This window comes from Mobula hypostoma, chromosome 12, assembly GCF_963921235.1.
Source record: "Mobula hypostoma chromosome 12, sMobHyp1.1, whole genome shotgun sequence".
NCBI classification, from domain to species: domain Eukaryota; kingdom Metazoa; phylum Chordata; class Chondrichthyes; order Myliobatiformes; family Myliobatidae; genus Mobula; species Mobula hypostoma.
In genome coordinates this window covers 113101272-113124887 of record NC_086108.1, presented here as the reverse complement: position 1 = coordinate 113124887, position 23616 = coordinate 113101272, and the positions used below count along the sequence as shown (strand labels likewise).

At 42.0% G+C, this 23616-nt stretch overlaps 1 protein-coding gene across 1 annotated transcript in view; it reads left to right on the top strand.

The window, feature by feature from the left end:
* The window catches only part of LOC134355274 (collagen alpha-1(XXIV) chain-like), a 530134-nt gene that overhangs the window by 326136 nt on the left and 180382 nt on the right, over positions 1-23616 (top strand). The window contains exons 21-26 of the mRNA XM_063065074.1: positions 4873-4926; positions 6038-6082; positions 7919-7972; positions 8483-8527; positions 13089-13142; positions 14747-14800. Coding sequence (XP_062921144.1) covers positions 4873-4926; positions 6038-6082; positions 7919-7972; positions 8483-8527; positions 13089-13142; positions 14747-14800 — 306 coding nt within the window. The remainder of the gene's footprint in view (positions 1-4872; positions 4927-6037; positions 6083-7918; positions 7973-8482; positions 8528-13088; positions 13143-14746; positions 14801-23616) is intronic.

Below are 23616 nucleotides of genomic sequence, written 5' to 3'. Positions count from 1 at the left end.
CAGATACCACCCACAGCCTGTGTTTAAACAAGAGCCTATGGTATTACAGGAAAGATAGAAAGAGCATTGGCTGACTGGCAGGAGGCAAAGGATGGGAATAAAGGGAGTCTTTTCTCTTGGCTGCTGATGGCTAGTGGTGTTCCATAGGGGTTGGTGCTGGGATCGATTCTTTTCACATGATGTTTCAATGATGGAAGTGACGGCTTTGTGGCCAGGTTTGCAGACGATATGAAGATAGGTGGAGGGGCAGGTGGTGTCAAGGAAGCAGGGTGTCTGCAGGAAGACAGATTGGAGAATGGTCAAATTAGTGGCAGATTGAATATAATGTAGGGAAGTGTATGGTCATGCTCTTTGGCAGAAGGAATGTTTCAGAGTGTGGACTATTTTCTAAATGTGGAGAAAATTCAAAACTCAGAGGTGCGAAGAGACTTGGGATTCCTCATGCAGGATTCCCCAAAGGTTAACTTGAAGGCTGAGTCTGTGGTAGGAAGGCAAATGTAACGTTAGCATTCATTTCAAGAGGACTAGAATATAACAGCAGGTTTGTAATGCTGAAGCTTTATATTCCATTGGCCGGACTGCACTTGGAGTTTTGTGAGCAGTTTTGAGCCCCTTATCAAAGAAAAGATGTGCTGGCATTGGAGAGAGTCCAGAGGAGGTTCACAAGAATGACCTCAGGAATGGAATGGTTTACATATGAGGAGCCTTTGGCTCTAGACCTTTACTCAGTGGAGTTTAGAAGAATGAGGGAGGATCTCACTGAAACTTATTGAATATTGAAAGGCCTAGTTAGAGTGGACGTAGAGAAGATGTTTCTACCAATGATTAAAGTCCTCCAATCCCAGCAACATCCTGGTGAATCTCCTCTGCGCTGTCTCCAGCACAATCCTGTGGTGGGATGACCAGAATAGCACACGGTACTCCAAAGTGTAATCTAAGTATTCTGCTGTAAAGTAACAACATAATGCATTAAATTTTTATACTCTATGCCCCGACCTATGTGCCAAGTGTTCCATTTGGCTTTTTCATCACCCTTTCCCACAGTTACTTGATTCAATAAAATTCCTTAAATGCCCTGCCATTTATTGGATGCATCCTACCCTACCTACAGGAAAAATACCAACAAGATTGAAAGAGTAGAGAGAAAGTTTACAAAATCATGAGGGACATAGATAGGGTAAATTCAAGCAGGCTTTTTCTACTGAGGTTGGGTGAGACTAGAACTAAAGGTCATGGGTTAAGGCTGAAAGGTGAACATAAGGCAGAACTACTTAGACCATAAGACCATAAGACATAGGAACAGAATTAAGCCATTTGGCCCATCAAGTCTGATCCACCATTCAATCATGGCGGATCCTTTTTTCCCCTCCTCAACCCCACTCCCCTGCCTTCTCCCCATAACCTTTAATGCTGTGGTCAATCAAGAACCTATCAATCTCTGCCTTAAATAAATCTAACGACTTGACCTCCACAGCTGTCTTGGTTGGGCTGTGATGGATGGTATGGTACTTACTAAGGAGGGGTGAAGGGGAAGAGAATGGGTGCTACAGTACTGTGGAGGTTAGTGTGATAAGACCATAAGGCAAAGGAGCAGAAGTCGGCCATTCGGCCCATCAAGTCTGCTCCGCCATTTTATCATGAACTGATCCATTCTCCCATTTAGTCCCACTCCCCCACCTTCTCACCATAACCTTTGATGCCCTGGCTACTCAGATTCCTATCAATCTCTGCCTTAAATACACCCAATGACTTGGCCTCCACTGCTGCCCGTGGCAACAAATTCCATAGATTCACCACCCTCTTGCTAAAAAAATTTCTTCACATTTCTGTTCTGAATGGGCACCCTTCAATCCTTAAGTCATGCCCTCTCGTACTAGATTCCCCCATCATGGGAAACAACTTTGCCACATTCACTCTGTCCATGCCTTTCAACATTTGAAGTGTTTCTATGAGGTCTCCCCTCATTCTTCTAAACTCCAAGGAATACAGTCCAAGAGCGGACAAACGTTCCTCATATGTTAACCCCCTCATTCCCAGAATCATTCTAGTGAATCTTCTCTGTACCCTCTCCAACGTCAGCACATCCTTTCTTAAATAAGGAGACCAAAACTGCCCACAGTACTCCAAGTCAGGTCTCACCAGTGCCTTATAGAGCCTCAACATCACATCCCTGCTCCTATACTCTATTCCTCTAGAAATGAACGCCAACATTGCATTCGCCTTCTTCACCACCAACCCAGCCTGGAGGTTAACCTTAAGGGTATCCTGTACGAGGACTCCCAAGTCCTGTTGCATCTCAGAACTTTGAATTCTTTCCCCATTTAAATAATAGTCTGATGCTATTACAGCTCAGGGCATTGCAGTTCAGAGTTCAATCCCAGTGTAAGGAGCCTCTGTTTTTTTCTGGATGCCCCAGTTTCCCCCCACAATCCAAATGTACACCGGTTATGTTAATTGGTCATTGTAAATTGTCCCATGATTAGGTTAGGGCTAATCGGAGTCTTGGGGTTGCTGGGGTAGTACAGCTCGAAAAAGCAAAATTAAAACAAAAACTTTACGCCATCTTAAAAGTTTTTTTCCCCCAGGCAGTTAATCTGAACAACCATTCTAGTTAGCCCCCCCACCCCCTCTATTACCCCAGTCAGCACACTGCACTGCAAACACTTTAAACCACTTTTTACAAAGCTGTTTACATTGTAAATATGTACATGCTGGTCTATGTTCCCTCTAAACTGTGCGCGTGTGTGCACGCACATACGTTTCCCAACTAGCGCACAAAGAAAATTAATGTGCGCACAAAAGGTTAGTTACCTAAAATACTGTAGTAATTAATAATTATACTTATTAAAAATAACCTTTTAGCTAAATGATTCTGTTAACTAGTTAGTCGGTTTTTGAAATACCACAATGCATGTCACTAATTTACGACACCTCACCTTTCTTGTTCCGGTTTGTACAGCTACATCACGGCGGCAGCCATCTTTGGCGGACAGTGTTCATATCGTAAAGTTTACAAAGATCTGTTTCAAATCCTGTAGATAGCTTACTAAGCTTTTATTGAAAAAGATTAGTCAAATGACCCTGTGGCTAAATACTATCACAAGAAATTGTTAAACATCACATACAAAGTAGCTTTACAGGTTTTAAGTGATGTTTTCGATGAACTGGCTGCACTGTGCAAGATTCTGCAAAAGAGTGGCCTGACACCGATTGATTCACTTCATTTTGCACGAGGCAAAATTAACAAGATAAGAAAGCAGTACCTGGGAGACAATGTTTCGTGGAGTGACAAAGTTAAAGTTTTGATAAGCCAACAACGTGAAGAAAACGTCACAGTAGATACAAGTTCGCTGTTGACTTTTATAAATAGTCTTTGTGTTCATTTGAAGAAAGGTTTCCTGAAGATGAGGGACAAGAAAGGTCAGCTTTTGATTTCTCCGCAATTTCAGATTGTGACTTCACATTTGGCGATGAACAAGTTAATGCCTTATGCCTAAAATATCATGATTTTCTAGCTGAAAATACTGTAATAGTTAGACAGTTTAATGATTTCAAATTTTCCGTGCAAGAAAAAATTAAATCCAAACTGATTTCAAACTTTGCTCAAATGGTGGCATTTGTACTTCAAAATGAACAGTTTTGCGACCTTGCACAGTTGATGGACATTGGGGGAACCTTTCTTGCGTCTCGTGCGGACTGTGAGTGAGGTTTTAGCCTGATGAATCAACTCAAAAACAAGCTGACAAACCATTGAGGTGAATGTCATTTGGATATGTTAATGAGAATCAAAAGCTATCAATTGTTTACAAAGAATGGGTAAATGCCAAAGACAGGAGAGAGAAAAAATAACTGAGTGACTTAAATATGTATGTTATTTTGTTGTTATTCTGTGCAGTTTTATGTCAAATATTTTGTAAACCTACATAAACTGTGCCATGTGTGCATTCAATGCACATACTTTAGTCACAGGAAAAAAATTTGCACAACGTAAGATTCTGGCGCACACTGCCAAAAATTAGAGGGAACATTGATGCTGGTATATATGCACATCTTATTCCCATTCCATTCGTTAACCTCTAGTTTTATTTTTTTATTTAACTTTCATTCTTTATAATTATTAAATATCGTTTTTTGAAGCATGTCACACCCTGACCAACACATCACAGCAAATTCCTAATCGTGTAAATGTATATGGCGGATAAAGTTGATGCTTGATCCTTGATTTTGCATGGATCTTGTGTGTATGTAATGTTGTGGGGTGGATGAAATTACCGGAGAGACAGAGTCACTGGTAGATACAAAGCAGCTTCTTTATTCGACACAACAAGGTACAGTAGGCATCTTACGGACGGAGACGCTTTCCGCAGAAAGTTCTGCTAGCTAAATGTGGGCTCAATATTTATATGCTAAACACAAAGGCAATCACTACTTTAAAAAGTTACAGACAATGCGTAGACAATGCTTCCTTTTGAAGTCACACACAAACATCACACCTTAAGATTTCATCCTTTCCTTCTGACGCCAACCTGTCTGGGTTGGTATCCACAGCCTTTAGTTCAATCCACAATACACTTATTTGGAATTTTACGTGCTAACATAGAAGCCAATTAATATTTATAAAGTATAGATAATACTGTCTTCGAAACTACGGCATCAGGCACCAGAAGCATCTGGTATTTACACCTTTCAGGAAGCCCATTGTGGTGGACCAATCCACAGTCCTTTGTCAAACAGTTAAAATAGAAGTCTGGTGGCCAAAGTCATTTAAGTGTAAACAAATCATCTACCCAAAAAGAAATCCACTCTAACATGTAGCATACTTTTCATGTCTTTATAAGCCTTTAATTACATTCCTCCTGTCTGGCCATCTAGGGTGAACCTGGTGACAGAGGACTGCCAGGCCTTCGTGGACCCAAGGGCCAAGAGGTAAGATTAGTTGTCACATGAACGTTGAAATATCCAAGCACACAGTGAAATACATCAATTCTGTTAACAACCAACACAGTCCAAGGATGTGCTGAGGGCCGCCCGCAAGTGTCTCCATGCTTCTGGTGCCAACATATCAGGCCCACAACTCACTAATCCGTGCTTATACATCTTTGGAATTTGGGAGGAAACCCACACAGTCACTTCAACGTTCATGAATTCATGTCGCTGGTACTGTAACGTGTTATGCTAATTGCTACACCACTGTACTGCCCTCAAAAAAGAAAGCAATGCCTCATGAATTTGTACAGGAAGGTAAGAGGGAACTGTCAAGGCTATCTGTCCAAGTGTCTTTTAAATGTTATTAATGTACCTTATACATACAACATAGAATGTCACAGCACAGTACAGGCCCTTCAGCCCACAATGTTGTGCTGACCTTTTAACCCACTCCAAGATCAGTCCAACCCTTCCTTCCACTATAGCCCTCCATCTTTCTTTCATCCATGTGCCTATCGAAGAGTCTCTAAAATGTCCCTAAATGTCTCTTAAATGTTCTTAAATGTCCCTGGGTGAAAACTTTGTCCCTCAGGTTCCCTTTAGTTCTCACCTTAAACCTGCGCCCTCTGGTTCTTCATTCCCCAACTGTGTGTGCAACCTGTCTCTGTAACTCAGGCCGGCCCTCGATTCCGGGCAGCATTCTCATCAGCCTCCTTTGCTCTCTTTCCAGAGTTTGTGGAGTTGCAGACAGAGCAGGAAAACGGGCCCTCTGTTCTGACCATCAATCACCCATTGACACCAATCCTACACTGATCCCATTTCAATCTCCCCATATTCATCAACTCCCCCCAGGTTCCACCCCTCACCCACACACCGGGGATGATTTACAGTAGCCAATTAACACTTCTCTCGGATGTGGGAGGGAACCGGAGCACCTGTGGGACACCCATGTGGTCACAACGAGAACATGCAAACTCCACACAGACAGCGCCAGAGGTGGGGATCGAACCAAGGTCCCTGGAGCTATGGGGCAGTGACTCTGTCCACTCGTTTCTAGGTGTCTGTCAAGACTGACACAACAACATTTAACCCATTTGTCCTTGTTCAACAGGGAGCTGAAGGGCCACAGGGGTCACCAGGGAGCCAAGGGTCACTTGTAAGTCTTCAACCTGACAGTTGTGCTTGTGTTTCAGAATTGTGTGTAGATACCAAATGATGCAACACTGTTTGTCTAGGACACAGAATTAGACCAGGGTTAAGTCGGGGGTTGCTGGGTGGTGTGGCTCAAAGGGCTGGAAGGACTTATTCTATGTAAGTAAGTAAGTAAGTAAGTTGATAGATAGATAAATAAAGACATCGGGGTTGGGATGTCCTGAGTCGACTTCTTTGGTGACTCAGTCAGATCTATGTTACAGTTCAGATCGTCAGTGGATTAGACCATAAGAGCAGACAATATAGGAGCAGAATTAGGCCATTTGGCCCATTGAGTCTGCTCCACCATTTCATCATGGCTGATCCATTTTCCCTCTCAGCCCCAATCTCCTGCCTTCTTCCTATATCCCTTCATGCCCCGACAAGAATCCATCAATCTCTGCCTTAAATATACTCAATGACTTGGCCTCCATGGCTGACTGTGGCAATGAATTCACCACCCTCTGTTTGGTTCAGGATGTGGAGAACTGCTGTTTGACCTACTGAGCTCCTCCGACTGGTCATGTGCTGCTCCAGCGTCTCTATTCTCTTCTCTCAGTTCCTCTGTCTCTGCTGCATCTGTTTGCAGATGAGGCATTCCATTCCAGAGCATCTGAGTTGTTTTTCCCCTTCTGTTATCGATACTGCCCTCACCTGCATCTCCTCCACTTCCCAAACAGCCTCCCTCATCCAACCTTCTTACCGTCATACCAGTGATGGGGTTCTCCTTGACCTCATCTATCATTTCACGAGCCTCTCGACGAGCATATCATTTTCCACAACTTCCACCATCTCCAACAGGATGCCAATACCAGGCACGTCTCACTCTCTGCTTTCCACAGCGATCACTTTCTGCATGACTCCCCTGTCCACTGATCTTCTTCCTGGTACTTAACCCTTAACCTGCAAGTGCTCTAAGTGCAAAACCTGCCCATTCACCTGCTCCCTCAGCTCGATTCAAGGACCCAACCCGTCCTTCCAGGTGAGGTGACACTTCACCTGTGAGTCTGTCGGTCTCATTTATTGTATTCGGTTCTCCCAGTCCGGCCTCCTCTACATCAGTGAGACTTGACGTAGATTGGGGAATCGTTTTGTCGAACACCTTCGCTCTCTCCACTGCAAAAGGCAGCACCTCCCAATGGCCACCCATTTCAATTTGTCTTCCCATTCCCATTCTGACATGTTAGTCCATGGCCTCTTCTTCTGCCATGATGAGGCCACACTCAGGCTGGAGGAGCAACATCTCATGTTCCAGCTGAGCAGCCTCCAACATGATGCAAGAACATCTGCTTCTCCTAATTCCGGTAATTTTTCCTCTCTTCCTTCTCTCTTTTTCCATTCTCCATTCTGGTTTCTCTCTCACCACTTCCCTTCTCCTCACCTGCTCATCTGCTCCCTCAGTCCCCACCCTCTCTCCCCTCCTATCAGATTCGTTCTTCTTTAGCCCTTCCACCTATCAGCTCCCAGCTTCTCACTTCATCCCCTTAACCCACCCGTGACCTTCCCCCTCACCTGGTCTCACCAATCACCTGCCAGCTTGTACTCCTTCCCACCACACCAACTGCCTATTCTGGCTTCTTGCCCCTTCCTCTCCAGTCCTGTTGAAGGATCGGAAACGTCAGTTGTTTATTCCCCTCCCCTGTCTGGCCTGCTGACAGCATTCTATGAGCGTTGGATCTAAATTGAATCCCCTGTGGAGCCAGTACTGATCGTTAGACCTAATATCCATGTCGAGTGAATCTTATATGATTGTGTGAAGCAATCATGGTAACTACACTAAACACTGAACTCTATGTTTTAGGGGAGACCAGGCCGGAAAGGATACCCTGGAGAGCTCGGACTGGAAGGCATGAAGGTAATAAAAAAGAAAATAGGAAATAGGAAAACAGGAGTAAGCCACTGGGCCCCTCAGTCCAATCCCACCATTCAATGTGACATGGCCGATCCATTTTGCCCTTTCTGTGTCACTTCCCACAGCACATAAGATGTAGGAGCAGAATTAGGCTATTCGGCCCATTGAGTCTGCTCTGCCATTCTATCATGGCTGATTTATTTTCCCTCACAACCCCATTCTCCTGCCTTCTCCCCATAACTTCTGATGCCCTGACTAATCAAAACCCGGTCTATCTCCACTTTAATTATACCCAATAGCTTGGCCTCCACAGCTGGCAATGAATTCCAAGGGTTCACCACCTTCTGGATAAAGAAACTTCCCCTCATCTCTGTTCTAAATGGATGTCCCTCTATTCTGAGGTGCCTTCCCACCAACCCGTTAAGTTCCTTCAGCAGTCTTTAACCCGTCTCTCCTCGCAAAAATGATGGTGCTAATGGTAAAAATGCTTTGTGTCATTGTTCTTTCCCAAAGGGGGAGCAAGGAGATCTGGGAAACATTGGCAAGATTGGAGAGCTGGTAGGTTTAGAATTTTTTCCTGCTCAGTGTCAGTCTGTGAAATTTCGGTGGGGAGAGCGCATTTAGATTTTGACTTAAGTTTAAGCTTCGAACTTTGTAAACTGAACAGTTGCTGGGAAAAAGAATGGGGGGCAGGCAATCTTGTCAAAGAGTTTCCTTAAAACTCTAGTGAGGCCGCATCTGGACTATTGCATACAGTTCTGATCTCCCCACTACAGGGAGGATGTCAAGGATTTGGAGAGGGTGTAAAAGAAGTTTACCAGAATGCTGCCTGGATTAGAGGGCATGAGCTGTAATGAGAGGTTGGACAAACCCGGGTTGTTTTCTCTGGAGTGGCAGAGGGTGAGGGGAGGTTTATAAGATTATGAGAGGCATAGATAGAGTGGACAGACAATATCTTTTTCCCAGGGTTGAAATGTCTAATTCCAGAGGAGATGCATTTCAGGTGATAGGGGGTAATTTCAAAGGAGATGTAATGGGTAAGTTTTTTTTACACGGAGCTGGTGGGTGCCTAGAATATGCTGCCTGGGGTGGTGATACATTAGAAACTTTCAAGAGACATTTAGATAGGCATTTAGATAGAATGTGAGGAAAATGGAAGGATATGGACATTGTGTAGGCAGAAGTGATTAAGTTAGTTGGCCATTTGATTACTAATTTAATTGGTGCGGCACAACATTGTGGGCCAAAGGGCCTGTTTCTGTGCTGTACTCTTCTATGTTCTAAAACCTTTTTGAAATGCAAATTGTCAAGAATATATCAAATTCCACTTTAAAGATACCCCATAATTTAGTCTCCACAGCCAAATGTGGCAATGGATTCCACAGATTCACCACCCTCTTGTGAAAGAAATTCCTCCTCATCTCTGTTCTGAAGGGGCATCCCTCTATTCTGAGGATGTGTCCTCTGGTTCTAGACTCCCTCACTATAGGAAACAGCCTCTCCTCCTCCATTCTTTCTCGGCCTTACAATATTAGATTAGATTAGATTCAACTTTATTATCATTGTGCCGAGTACAGATTCAAAGCCAATGAAATGCATTTAGCATCTGACCAGAAATACAAAGAATAGTGTTACTTACAAAATAACTGCGAATTAAAAAAAGTGCTACAGCACACAAATATAAAAAGTACTGGGACAGTACAATATGGATGCAATACTGCTTAGCGCTGTAATGAGAGGTTCAGCAGGGTCACAGCCTCAGGGAAGAAGCCATTCAACAGATTTCAATGAGATCCCCCTCTCTTTCTTCTAAACTCCAACGAGTGCAGTCCTAGAGCTATCAAACACTCCTCATACGTTAACCCTTTCATTCCTGTTATTATTCTCATGGATCTCCTCTGGACCCTCTCCAATGCCAGCACATTCTCTTACAGATATGGAACCCCAAACTGCTCACAATACTCCAAATTTAGTCTGACCAGTGCCTTATAAAGCCTCAGCATTACATCCTTGCTGTTATATTCTCGTACTCTCAAAGTGAATGCTAACATTGCATTTGCCTTCCTCACCACTGACTTGGCCTGCAAATTAACCTTCAGGGAATTCTGCATGAGGATTTCCAAGTCCCTATGCATCTCTGTTCTCTGAATTTGCTCCCCATTTAGGTCACCAATCTGTAGTTGATGCCTATCTTTGGTGCTTTATAGTGATTGCATCAATATGTTTGGCCCAGAGTAGATCTTCAGAGCTGTTGACACCCAGGAATTTAAAAACTGCTCACCCTTTCCACTGCTGATCGCTCGATGAGGACTGGTGTGTGCTCCCTCGACTTCCTCTTCCTGAAGTCCACAATCAATTCCTTGTTCTTACTGACGCTGAGTATAAGGTGGTTGTTGCAACACCACTCAACCAGCTGATTGATCTCACTCCAGTACACCTCCTCGATGTCTCATCGGCCAGTTTATAGATGATGCTTGAGCTGTGTCTAGGCACACGGTCATCGGTGTAGTGAAAGTAGAGTGGTGGACTAAGCACACGTCCTTGAGGTGTACCAGTGTTGACTGTCAGTGAGGAGGAGATGTTACTGATCTGCACTGACTGTGGTCTCCTGATGAGGAAGTCACATGGGCCAAAGCCTTCTGTACCCCTCCCATCCATGTACCTATCCAAACTTCTCTTTAGCATTGCAATCAAACCCGCCTCCATCACTTCCACCAGCCGCTCATTCCACACTCTCACCACACTCAGAGAAGAAGTTTCCCCCTCAGGGACTACCAGACCACTCAGAGAATTCCAGCAGGGTTTTGCATTTGGAATAAATATATACAGGAGAAAAATTGGCAGGTGTAAGTTTAGCATTAGGAGAACGTTCTGGCATTTGGAATTAGATAGTTGACTGAGAACTGAAACAGATGTAATGGGCTGAATGGCCTCCTCCTGCCTTACAACCATTCTGTGGTTGGAAAATCATCCAGTCACTGCTTCCCGGCTTCTGATAATTTTGTGAGTTTGTGTGTGAGTTTGCACATTCTCTCTATGGCCACATGGATTTCCTCCCACATCCGAAGTCTGCAGGTCAGTGAGTTAATACACCATCTTAAATTGTTACTTTTGTAAGTAGGAGAATGAGTAGGAATTGTCAGGGAGTTGAGAGGAAAGAGGTCCCAGAAATAGTGGGTGGTGTGGGATGGCTCTGTGAGCTGGTAGGGACTTGATGGGCCAAACAGCCTCCTTCTGTGTCATGACAGCTTTGGGAAAGAGAAACAGTTAACATTCAGGTCAACAACCCTTCATCAGAACTGGGACAGGAGGAAGACGCGAGGGTGATGAGTTTCAGAGAAGGTGGGAAAGTGTGGAGAGACCATGCCTGGTAGGGAGATGGTGCCAGGGTTACTCAGGTGGGGGGCAGTACTGCAACACTGAGGCACAGTTAACGTTCCTGGACACCTCCACCTCCACCTGCACAGAGCACAGGAGATCCTCACTTGATTTAACGGGGGCTGAGGTAAATGCGTGGTGTTAAGGTGAAGTCCGGCACCATCTCAATCAGAATCGAAACAAGCTCCTCCTGTCAGCTCTATTCAGTTCTGGTCACCTCACTGTAGGAAGGATGTGGAAGCTTTAGAGGGGGTGCAGAGGAGATTCACCAGGATGCTGCCTGGATTAGAGAGGGTGCAGAGGAGATGTACCAGGATGCTGCCTGGATTAGAGAGGGTGCAGAGGAGATTCACCAGGATGCTGCCTGGATTAGAGAGGATGCAGAGGAGGTGTACCAGGATGATGCCTGGATTAGAGAGGGTGCAGGGGAGATTCACCAAGATGCTGCCTGGATTAGAGAGGGTGCAGAGGAGATTCACCAAGATGCTGCCTGGATTAGAGAGGGTGCAGAGGAGATTTACCAAAATGCTGCCTGGATTAGAGAGGGTGCAGAGGAGATCCACCAGGATGCTGCCTGGATTAGAGAGGGTGCAGAGGAGATGTACCAGGATGCTGCCTGGATTAGAGAGGGTGCAGAGGAGATGTACCAGGATGCTGCCTGGATTAGAGAGCATGCAGAGGAGATTCACCAGGATGCTGCCTGGATTAGAGAGGGTGCTAGGAGATGTACCAGGATGCTGCCTGGATTAGAGAGGGTGCAGAGGAGATGTACCAGGATGCTGCCTGGATTAGAGAGGGTGCAGAGGAGATTCACCAGGATGCTGCCTGGATTAGAGAGGATGCAGAGGAGGTGTACCAGGATGCTGCCTGGATTAGAGAGGGTGCAGAGGAGATTTACCAGGATGCTGCCTGAATTAGAGAGGGTGCAGAGGAGATTCACCAGGATGATGCCTGGATTAGAGAGGGTGCAGAGGAGATGTACCAGGATGCTGCCTGGATTAGAGAGGGTGCAGAGGAGATTTACCAGGATGCTGCCTGGATTAGAGAGGGTGCAGAGGAGATGTACCAGGATGCTGCCTGGATTAGAGAGGGTGCAGAGGAGATTTACCAGGATGCTGCCTGGATTAGAGAGGATGCAGAGGAGATTCACCAGGATGCTGCCTGGATTAGAGAGGGTGCAGAGGAGATTCACCAGGATGCTGCCTGGATTAGAGAGGGTGCAGAGGAGATTCACCAGGATGCTGCCTGGATTAGAGAGCATGTCTTATGTGAAAAGGCTGAGTGAGGTGAGGCTTTTCTCTGCAGAGTGAAGGAGGATGAGAGGTGATTGATGAAGATGTGCAAGATGATATACTAGATAGAGTAGACAACCAGAGAACTTTTCCCTGTGTGGAAATGGGTAATACAAGGGGACATAATTTTAAAGAGATTGGATGTAAGTATAAGGGGGTGTTAGAGGTAGATTTTTTTACACAGAGAGTTGTGGTTGCATGGAATGCGTTGCCAGGGGCGATGGTAGAGGCATATATGTTAGGGGTCTTGAAGGTACTCTTAGAAAGGCACAAGGATGATAGAACAATGGAGGACTATGTAGGAGGGAAGGGTTAGATTGACCTTAGAGTAGGTTAAAGGGTTAGCACAACATTGCAGGCTGAAGGGCTGTACAGTTTGATGTTCTACGTTTAATTTCTCCCCATAAACACTGTAATCTTAATTTACTGATTTTTCTGTCTGTTCACAGGGTCCTGCTGGTTTGCCAGGACCACGGGGGCCCCGTGGGATTCTCGGTGAAAAGGTAAACTTTTCATATTATGGTGAAGACTGCCAGAATCACTGACGTATGTCATGAAATCTGTGGTTTTGTGGCAGCAGTACAGTGCAACACTTAAAAAATTACTGTAAGTTGCAGAAAGAAATATATTTTTAAAATTAAGTAATGCAAAAGGAGAGCAAAATAGCAAGATACTGTACATCAGTTCGTTGTCCATTCAGAAATCTGACGCCGGAGAGGAAGAAGCTGTTCCTGTAATGTTGTGTATATGTCTTCAAGCTCCTGTACCTTCTCCTTGATGGCAGCAATGGGAAGAGGGTACATCCTGGGTGATGAGCACAACATGCCACTGATGAAGAAATATCCCCAGAACTCATGGTGAAATACCAAAGGTCTAGCGAATTTCTACAGAAGATCATTCGGACTGGTTGCATCACCGTCTGGTATGGAAGTTCCAATGCACAGGATCAGAAAAAGCTACAGACTCAGCCACTTCACAAACCTCCCCACCTTCCAGGACACCTTTAAAAAGAGGTGCCCCAGGCAGAAGGCATCCAACACTAAGGACCCTTCGCATCCAGGACACGCCCTCTTCTCATTGCTACCATCAAGGAGGAGTTAGAGAAGTCTGAAGACACACACTCAATGTTTCAGTAACAGCTTTGTCACTCTGCCATTAGATTTCTGAATGGACAATAATGAACCCATGAACACAGCCTCAGTATTCTGCAGAGCTGGAAACTCAGAGCAATGCACGCAGAATGCTGGAGGAACTCAGCAGGTCAGGCAGCATCTATGGAAAAGAACAAGCATTCGACATTCATCAGGATTGGAAAAAAAGGGGGAAGATGCCAAGAGTGCTTCTGGGAGAGTAACAGAGGGATTTTGAGACATTTTATTTTTATAATTGTAATTTAGAGATATGGAGGAATTTAAGGTGGGGGGGTTATATGGGAGGCAGGGTTAGAGGGTCGGCACAATGTGTGGGCCAAAGGGCCTGTACTGTGCTGTACTATTCTATGTTCTATGTTCAATACAGCAGAGTAACCAGTTCCTCCGGCCCAACGAGCCCGTGCTGCCTGCTCACACCCATGTGACCAATTAACTTACCAACTTGTGCACCTTAGTAATGTGGGAGAAGTACAAGGGGCAAAGGCGAGTTACTGACACCTTAAAACCAGTCGCTCTGGGCAGATGGGGCTCATCAGCTGTGGTTGGCAGATCATCGAGAAGGAAAACTCTGATCTCACACCTCTGCTGCCTTGCAGCTGTACCCACCCATGGGGAAAGCTTTGGGAGTAAACCCCAAGGAAATACTTGGAGCTGGAATCCCTAAGGCAGTCCTACATTAAGTTCAACACTGATAGGCAACTTTTGTGACACCACTGGTCCCACACTATATTGGTCTCTGCCGTTCCTTTGAGTTCATTAGCTGCATGGAGAGTGGGGCCTGCTACTACATGGGCAACAGCTTGCTGTCCATATCGTACTGGCCTGTCCTGCATGTTAAACAGCTACGACGCAACATCTGTGGTGGACCCCGACTGACAGGGGGCCAATAAATATGGTATGGTGCCACTCCCTACTTGGTCAGCTAGTGTTTAACATGTCCCTTCCTTCCACGGCAGGGTGATCGTGGCGATCCAGGTCCTTTGGGCCCAGCCGGGGAGAAGGGTGCCATGGTAAGCTGTACGTCAGAGACATGCAACTGTACAGGTTTGACAAGGTCACCACTTGGTGTTTCTCCTTATGTTCTGTCGTCACTGTGGCTCAGAGGGCTCCACGAGGCCCACAGACTCTCTGCTAGCTCCGCAATTCCATTCTCCACCCCTCTCCCTGGAGCCTGGTAACAATATAACCATATAACCTCTGCCCTTCTAGTCCGTGCCGAACTCTTACTCTCACCTAGTCCCACCGACCTGCACTCAGCCCGTATACCCTTCATTCCTTTCCTGTCCATATATCTATCCAATTTAACTTTAAATGACAACATTGAACCTACCTCAACCACTTCTGCTGGAAGCTCGTTCCCCACAGCTACCACTCTCTGAGTAAAGAAGTTCCCCCTCATGTTATCCCTAAACTTTTGCCCTTTAACTCTCAACTCATGTCCTCTTGTTTGAATCTCCCCCACTCTCAATGGAAAAAGCCTATCCACGTCAACTCTATCTATCCACCTCATAATTTTAAATACCTCTATCAAGTCCCCCTTCAACCTTCTACGCTCCAGAGAATAAAGACCCAACTTGTTCAACCTTTCTCTGTAACTTAGGAGATGAAACCCAGGTGACATTCTAGTAAATCTCCTCTGTACTCTCTCAATTTTATTAACATCTTTCCTATAATTCAGTGACCAGAACTGTACACAATACTCCAAATTTGGCCTTACCAATACCTTGTACAATTTCAACATTACATCCCAACTCCTATACTCAATGCTGTGACCACCCTATCCACATGAGATTCCACCTTTAGGGAACTATGCACCATTATTCCTAGATCCCTCTGTTCTACTGCATTCTTCAATGCCCTACCATTTACCATGTATGTCCTATTTTGATTAGTCCTACCAAAATGTAGCACCTCACATTTATCAGCATTAAACTCCATCTGCCATCTTTCAGCCCATTCTTCTGAGTGATCTAAATCTCTCTGCAAGCTTTGAAAACCTACTTCATTATCCACAGCTCCACCTATCTTAGTATCATCTGCATATTTACTCATCCAATTTACCACCCCATCATCCAGATCATTAATATATATGACAATCACCATCAGACCCAGTACAGATCCCTGAGGCACACCACTAGACACCGTCCTCCAAAATGACACACAGTTAAACACCACTACTCTCTGGCGTCTCCCATCCAGCCACTGCTGAATCCATTTCACTACTTCAATATTAATCCCTAACGATTGAACTTTCCTAACTAACCTTCCGTGTGGAACCTTGTCAAAGGCCTTACTGAAGTCCATATAGACAACATCCACCGCTTTACCCTTGTCAACTTTCCTAGTAACCTCATCGAAAAATTCAATAAGATTTGTCAAACATGACCTTCCACGCACAAATCCATGTTGACTGTTCCTAATCAGACCCTGTCTATCCAAATAATTATATATACCATCTCTAAGAATGTTTTCAATCAATTTACCCACCACTGACATCAAAGACACAGGCCGATAATTGCTAGGTTTACTCTTAAAACCTTTTTTAAACAATGGAACAACATGAGCAATACGCCAATCCTCTGGCACCATCCCCATTTCTAATGACATTTGAAATATTTCTGTCAGAGCCCCTGCTATTAACACACTAGCTTCCCTCAAGGTCCTAGGGAATATCCTGTCTGGACCCGGAGACTTATCCACTTTTATATTCCTTAAAAGCGCCAGTACTTCCTCTTCTTTAATCATCATAGTTTCCATAACTACCCTACTTGTTTCCCTTTCCTTACACAATTCAATATCCTTCTCCTTAGTGAATATGGAAGAAAAGAAATTGTTCAAAATCTCCCCCGTCTCTTTAGCCGTCCACACAGATTCTCTAAGGGACCAATTTTATCCCTCACTATTCTTTTGCTATTAATATAACTGCAGAAACCCTTTGGATTTATTTTCACCTTACTTGCCAAAGCAGCCTCATATCTTCTATTAGCTTTTCTAATTTTTTTTCTTAAGATTCCTTTTACATTCTTTATATTCCTCAAGCACCTCATTAACTCCAAGCTGCCTATATTTATTGTAGATCCTTCTCTTTTTCTGAACCAAGTTTTCTTTTTAAATCTTTTTATTAAATAAGTATACAAAAAAGTAAGCCATATAGACACTAATACATTGTTAGAATATAATAAAATTACAGAAGATATCAATACAAAAAAAATACTACAAACAATGTAATTTAAACATAACATACCAAGGTAACATAATAGTATACTAATTTTATATATATATCAAAGGAGAAAAAGAAAAAAAAACCCCAATAAAAACCCACCGTGCAACTAACTAAAAGCAAAGCAAAGCAATGGGCTAACTTGAAACCAAACAGAGTTAAACTTAAAATCACGTCCTCAATCCCGACCTCCATTAAAAACAGTGAAAAAAACAAGAAGGGTATATATTACATTAAATGAAAATATTGAATAAAAGATCTCCAAGTCTGTTCAAATTTAAATGAGGAGTCATAAAGATTGCTTCTAATTTTCTCCAAGTTCAAGCATAACATCGTCTGAGAAAACCAAAAAAAGGTAGTTGGAGCATTAAGCTCTTTCCAATGTTGTAAGATACATCTTTTCGCCATTAAAGTAAGAAATGCAATCATTCTACGGGCTGAAGGGGAGAGATTACTGGAAATCTTAGATAGTCCAAAGATAGCAGTAATAGGGTGAGGAGAGATATCTATATTCAATACCTTGGAGATAATATTAAAAATGTCTCTCCAAAAAGTTTCCAAAGTAGGGCAAGACCAAAACATATGAGTTAAAGAGGCTATCTGCCCCGGACATCTATCACAAAAAGGATTAATATGAGAATAAAAGCGCGCTAATTTATCTTTGGACATATGTGCTCTATGAACAACTTTAAATTGAATTAGGGAATGTTTAGCACAGATAGAGGAAGTATTGACTAATTGTAAAATCTGCCCCCAGTCATCCACAGAAATGGTAAACCCCAATTCCTGTTCCCAATCTACCCTAATCTTATCAAATGGAGCTTTCCTAAGTTTCATAATAATATTATAAATCATAGCCGATGCACCTTTCTGACATGGATTAAGGTTGATTATAGTATCTAAAATGTATGTAGGAGGAAGCATTGGAAAGGAAGAAAGTATAGTACTTAGGAAATTTCTAACTTGTAAATATCTAAAAAAATGTATTCTTGATAAATTATATTTATTAGATAATTGTTCAAAAGACATAAGGGAACCATCTAAAAATAAATCCAAAAACCGTGAAATACCCTTAGTCTTCCAAATTTGAAAAGCACGATCCGTAAAAGAGGGAGGAAAAAATATGTTACCTAAAATAGGAATCGCTAACTCAAATTGATTAAGATCAAAAAATTTTCTGAATTGAAACCAAATACGCAAGGTATATTTAACTATTGGGTTAGACACCTGTTTAAGGCGTTTCCAATCAAAAGGAAGAGAGGAACCTAAAATAGAACCAAGTGTAAAACCCTGAACAGATTGTAATTCCAATGCTACCCATTTAGGAATGGATAGTATATCCTGGTCCAGTAACCAGAATTTCATATGTCGAATATTAATTGCCCAATAATAAAATCTAAAGTTAGGTAATGCTAAGCCTCCATCTCTCTTAGCTTTCTGTAAATGTATCTTACCCAATCTCGGGTTTTTATTCTGCCAAATAAATGAAGAAATTTTAGAGTCAACTTTGTCAAAAAAAGATTTTGGAACAAAGATTGGTAATGCCTGAAATATATATAAAAATTTTGGCAAAAAAAACATCTTAACTGCGTTAATACGACCAATCAAAGTTAAATATAAAGGAAGCCATTTAGATGAAAGTTGAGTAATATGGTCTATTAATGGTAAAAAGTTAGTCTTAAATAAATCTTTGTATTTACAAGTAATTTTAATCCCAAGATATGAAAAATAATTATTAATCAATTTAAATGGAAATTTATAATATAAGGGAAGTTGTTTATTAATCGGAAAGAGTTCACTCTTACTAAGATTTAATTTATAACCTGAAAAAAGACCAAATTGTGCTAATAACTCTAAAACAGCCGGGATGGATTTTTGAGGATTAGAAATATATAAAAGTAAATCATCAGCATAGAGTGATAACTTATGGGACTTTAAGCCCCGAGTTATCCCAGTAATATTTGGAGATTCCCGAATGGCAATTGCAAGAGGTTCTAATGCAATATCAAATAATAAGGGACTAAGAGGACAGCCTTGTCGAGTACCTCGAAAAAGAGAGAAAAAAGGTGAACTTAAAGAGTTAGTACGGACCGAGGCCACAGGAGAATGATATAACAGTTTAATCCAGGATATAAATTTCAAGCTGAAATTAAACCTTTCAAGCACCTTAAATAAATAAGGCATTCTACTCTATCAAAAGCTTTCTCGGCATCTAAAGAGATAACACACTCAGGAACATTTTGTGAGGGAGTATAGACGATATTTAACAGTGTACGAATATTATAAAAAGAGTAACGACCTTTAATAAAACCCGTTTGGTCTTCCGAAATAATAGAAGGAAGTACTTTTTCTAATCTATTTGCTAATAACTTAGAAAAAACTTTAGAATCAACATTTAATAAAGATATTGGTCTATAAGATGTACATTGAGCAGGATCTTTATCCTTCTTTAATATTAGAGAAATTGACGCTCTATTAAAAGATTCAGGAAGTTTACCAAGTTTCGATGAAGCCTCAAAAACCCTACAGAGCCAAGGGATTAATGAAGGAGCAAAACATTTATAAAATTCTACGGTAACCCCATCAGGGCCAGGAGCCTTCCCCAAATTCATAGAGAAAATAACATTCTTAATCTCATCCATGGTAATGGGAGTATCTAACATAGAAGCCATATCCTGTGAAATCTCAGGGAAGTCTAAATTATCTAAAAAATCATTCATATATTTAGAATCTCGAGGAGACTCTGATTGATATAAGGAAGAGTAAAAATCACAGAAGGTTTGATTAATCCCCACATGATCAAATATTAGTCGATCATTTTGGTTATAAATCTGATTAATTTGAGATTTAGCATAATTAGACTTCAATTGATTAGCCAACAGTTTACCAATTTTGTCACTGTGTACATAAAATTCACTTCTTGTTTTCTCTAATTGGTTTACAATCGAGGACGAGAGTAATAAACTGTGTTCCATTTGAAGTTCAGTTCTTTGTTTATATAACTCCTCAGAAGGAGCTATAACATATTTCTTATCAATTTCCTTAATCTTGTCCACAAGTACCAACTCCTGCTGCTTCTGCTTCTTCCTCAAAGCAGCAGAATACGAGATAATCTGACCACGAATATAAGCTTTAAAAGTATCCCAAAGAATGTTAACAGAAATATCCTCTGTATAGTTAATTGTAAAAAAAAGATCAATCTGTTCATTCATAAAGTTAACAAAGCCCGAGTCTTGAAGCAACAGCAAATTAAAACGCCATTGTCTATTATTTTGTATATTGGCCAGAATTTTAATAGAAAGCTTAAGTGGAGCATGATCCGAAATGGTTATAGAATCATAATCACATTTAATCACTGAGGGAATAAGACGAGAATCAATAAAGAAATAATCAATTCTTGAATAGGAATGATGAACATGTGAAAAAAAAGAAAAATCTTTTTCCTGAGGATGCAAAAAGCGCCAAATGTCCGTCGACCCAGAATCAGAAAGAAATGAGTTAATCAAAGTTGCAGATTTATTAGGTAAGGTCCGTAAAGGAGCCGAACGGTCCAAAGCCGGAGACAAACAGGTATTAAGATCTCCGCCCCAGATCAATGAAAACTCATTCAAATTCGGAAACTGATTAAATAATGATTTATAAAATTCCGGGCAATCCATATTAGGAGCATAAACATTAACCAAAACTACTTTTTTATTAAATAGTAAACCACTAACCAATAGAAATCTACCATTCGGATCAGAAATAATATCATGTTGTATAAAAGTAACCGAGGAGTCTATAAAAATAGAGACACCTCGAATCTTAGCATTGGAGTTCGAATGAAACTGTTGTTCCTTCCAGAATTTAAAAAAACGTAGTCTGTCCCCCCTCCGCACATGGGTCTCTTGTAAAAATAAAATTTGTGCTTTAAGTCTCTGAAACACTTTAAAAACTTTTTTCCTTTTAATAGGATGATTAAGACCATTAGTATTCCAGGAGACAAAATTAATAATAGACTCCATAAACCCTAAGGTCAACCCACAACAAGGAGGATTGACAATAGGCTCGACCCACGAACCCAGAAAGGGAACAGAACATACAAGAGATACCGGGAAGAAGAACGCAACCCATACTTCAATAATGTATATAGCCCAAGAAGAAAGAAACTAAAAAGTGAAGCCCCTCCCACCACCCCCCACCCCATGTCCCGAAAGCTAAGTCTAACGCAGACCAGCCCAAAAGAAGCAAGCCCTAAAACTACCCCCATGACTTCCGGTATACGCTCCCTAAAAAAAGTGTAAATATAAAAAAGATCAGCTGATTATAAAACAGTAAAAGAATAAAAGAAGATAACTCAATTAAAATAAACACATACCAAAATAAAAGCCAGAAAATATATGAAAAAAAACCGCAATAAACACCAGACCCATGAATAAGCAAAACAACAAAAAAGAAATAAGATTATTAACCTAAACTAGTTATAAAAACCTACAAAACAAAATAGATTTAAAAAAAACTACAAAATTTAAGGCCGCAAAGGAAATACGTAAGATGACAATAAGGAAGTAACCACCCAGAATCCCCTGGGAAAAAGAAAGAAATGACGCAGTTAAAAAGAAAGTTTAGCAACCATATTAAGTAATCAAAAATAAACTTTTCTGCCCATATAAGGCAAAAAAAAAATTAAAACCAACAAATTCACAGCCTCCGATCAGCGGAGATAGTTAAAAAATTACAATGAAGATGTCGATGGTGAAAATTGATCCAAATAACTCTGGGCATCCGATGGAGAGTCAAAAAAACAGAGGGCTCCATCTGGCGTACGAATCCTTAGACGTGCAGGGTAAAGAAGCGCAGGTCTTAAATCCATCTTGTAGAGTTCCGACATCACAGATCTGTAACGAACCCGTTGATCCCGGATTGGTTTACTGAAATCTTCCACGAATCGGAATTTAAGATCCAGAAAATCAATGAAACCCTTAGATCGAACGAATCGAAACAGTTTCTCCTTGTCTTGAAAGTAATGAAACCATAAAATAACATGTCGAGGTCTATCTGACCTAGGCGAATATGATGGAACTCTGTGAACACGATCCAATACGGTGGTTGGTCAGGAAATACAGTAGGAAATGCATCTTTTAAAAGTTGAGAAAAATACTTCATAGGGTTATCGGATTCAACAGCTTCACGCACCCCAATCATTCGAAGATTCTGCCGTCGCATTCTAGATTCTAAGTCAGAGTTTTTAAAGGTCAGAAAGTCGAGTTTCTTCTTCATTACATTAATTGTTTCTTCGATTTTCTCCATCTTAAGCTCACTTTGTTGCGTGGATTTTTGAAGATCAGATATAGCCGCTGAACCAAGTTTTCAATATCCCTTGAAAACTATGGCTCTCTCAAACTTCCAATCTTTCCTTTCAACCTAATAGGAACATAAAGATTCTGTACTCTCGAAATTTCACCTTTAAATGACCTCTATTTCTCTATTACATCCTTCCCCATAAAACAAATTGTCCCAATCCACTCCTTCCATATCCTTTTGCATCTCCTCAAAGTTAGCCTTTCTCCAATCAAAAATCTCAACCCTGGGTCCGGTCCTATCCTTCTCCATAATTATATTGAAACTAATGGTATTGTGATAACTGGACCCGAAGTGCTCCCCAACACATACCTCTGTCACCTGCCCTATCTCATTCCCTAACAGGAGATCCAACACTGCCCCTTCTCTAGTTGGTACCTCTATGTATTGCTGCAAAAAAAAACTATCTTGCACACATTTTACAAACTCCAAACCATCCAGCCCTTTTATAGAATTGGCTTCCCAGTCAATGTGTGGAAAATTAAAATCTCCCACAATCACAACCTTGTGCCTACTACAAATATCTGCTATCTCCTTACAAATTTGCTCCTCCAATTTTTGCTCCCCATTAGGTGGTCTATAATACACCCCTCTAAGCATCACTACACCTTTCCCATTCCTCAATTCCACCCAAATAGCCTCCCTAGATGAGTCCTCTAATCTATCCTGCCAAAGCACTGCTGTTATATTTTCTCTGACAAGCAATGCAACACCTCCCCTCTGACTCTATCACACCTGAAGCAACGAAATCCAGGAATATTTAGTTGCCAATCACACCCCTCCTGCAACCATGTTTCACTAATAGCTACAACATCATATTTCCAGGTATCTAAGCTCATCCACCTTCTTACAATGTTCCTAGCATTAAAATAAATGCACTTAAGAAACTCTCCACCTCTTACTCTCTGTTTATTCCTAATGGAGCAAACAACTTTGTTATCTTTTTCTTCCTTCTCCCCTACATCTCTGTCCCCTGCCTATCCTCCCTCACACACTGTCTACTAGCTTTCTCTATTTGTGAACTAACCTCCTCTGTCCTAGTCTCTTCAGTTTGATTCCTACCCTCCAACCATTCTAGTTTCAAGTCTCCTCAGTACCCCTCGCAAATCTCCCCGCCAGGATATTGGTCCCCCTAGGATTCAAGTGCAACCCGTCCTTTTTGTACAGGTCATACCTGCGCCAAAAGAGGTCCCAATGATCCAAAAACTTGAATCCCTGCCCCCTGCTCCAATCCCTCAGCCACGCATTTATCCTCCACCTCATTCC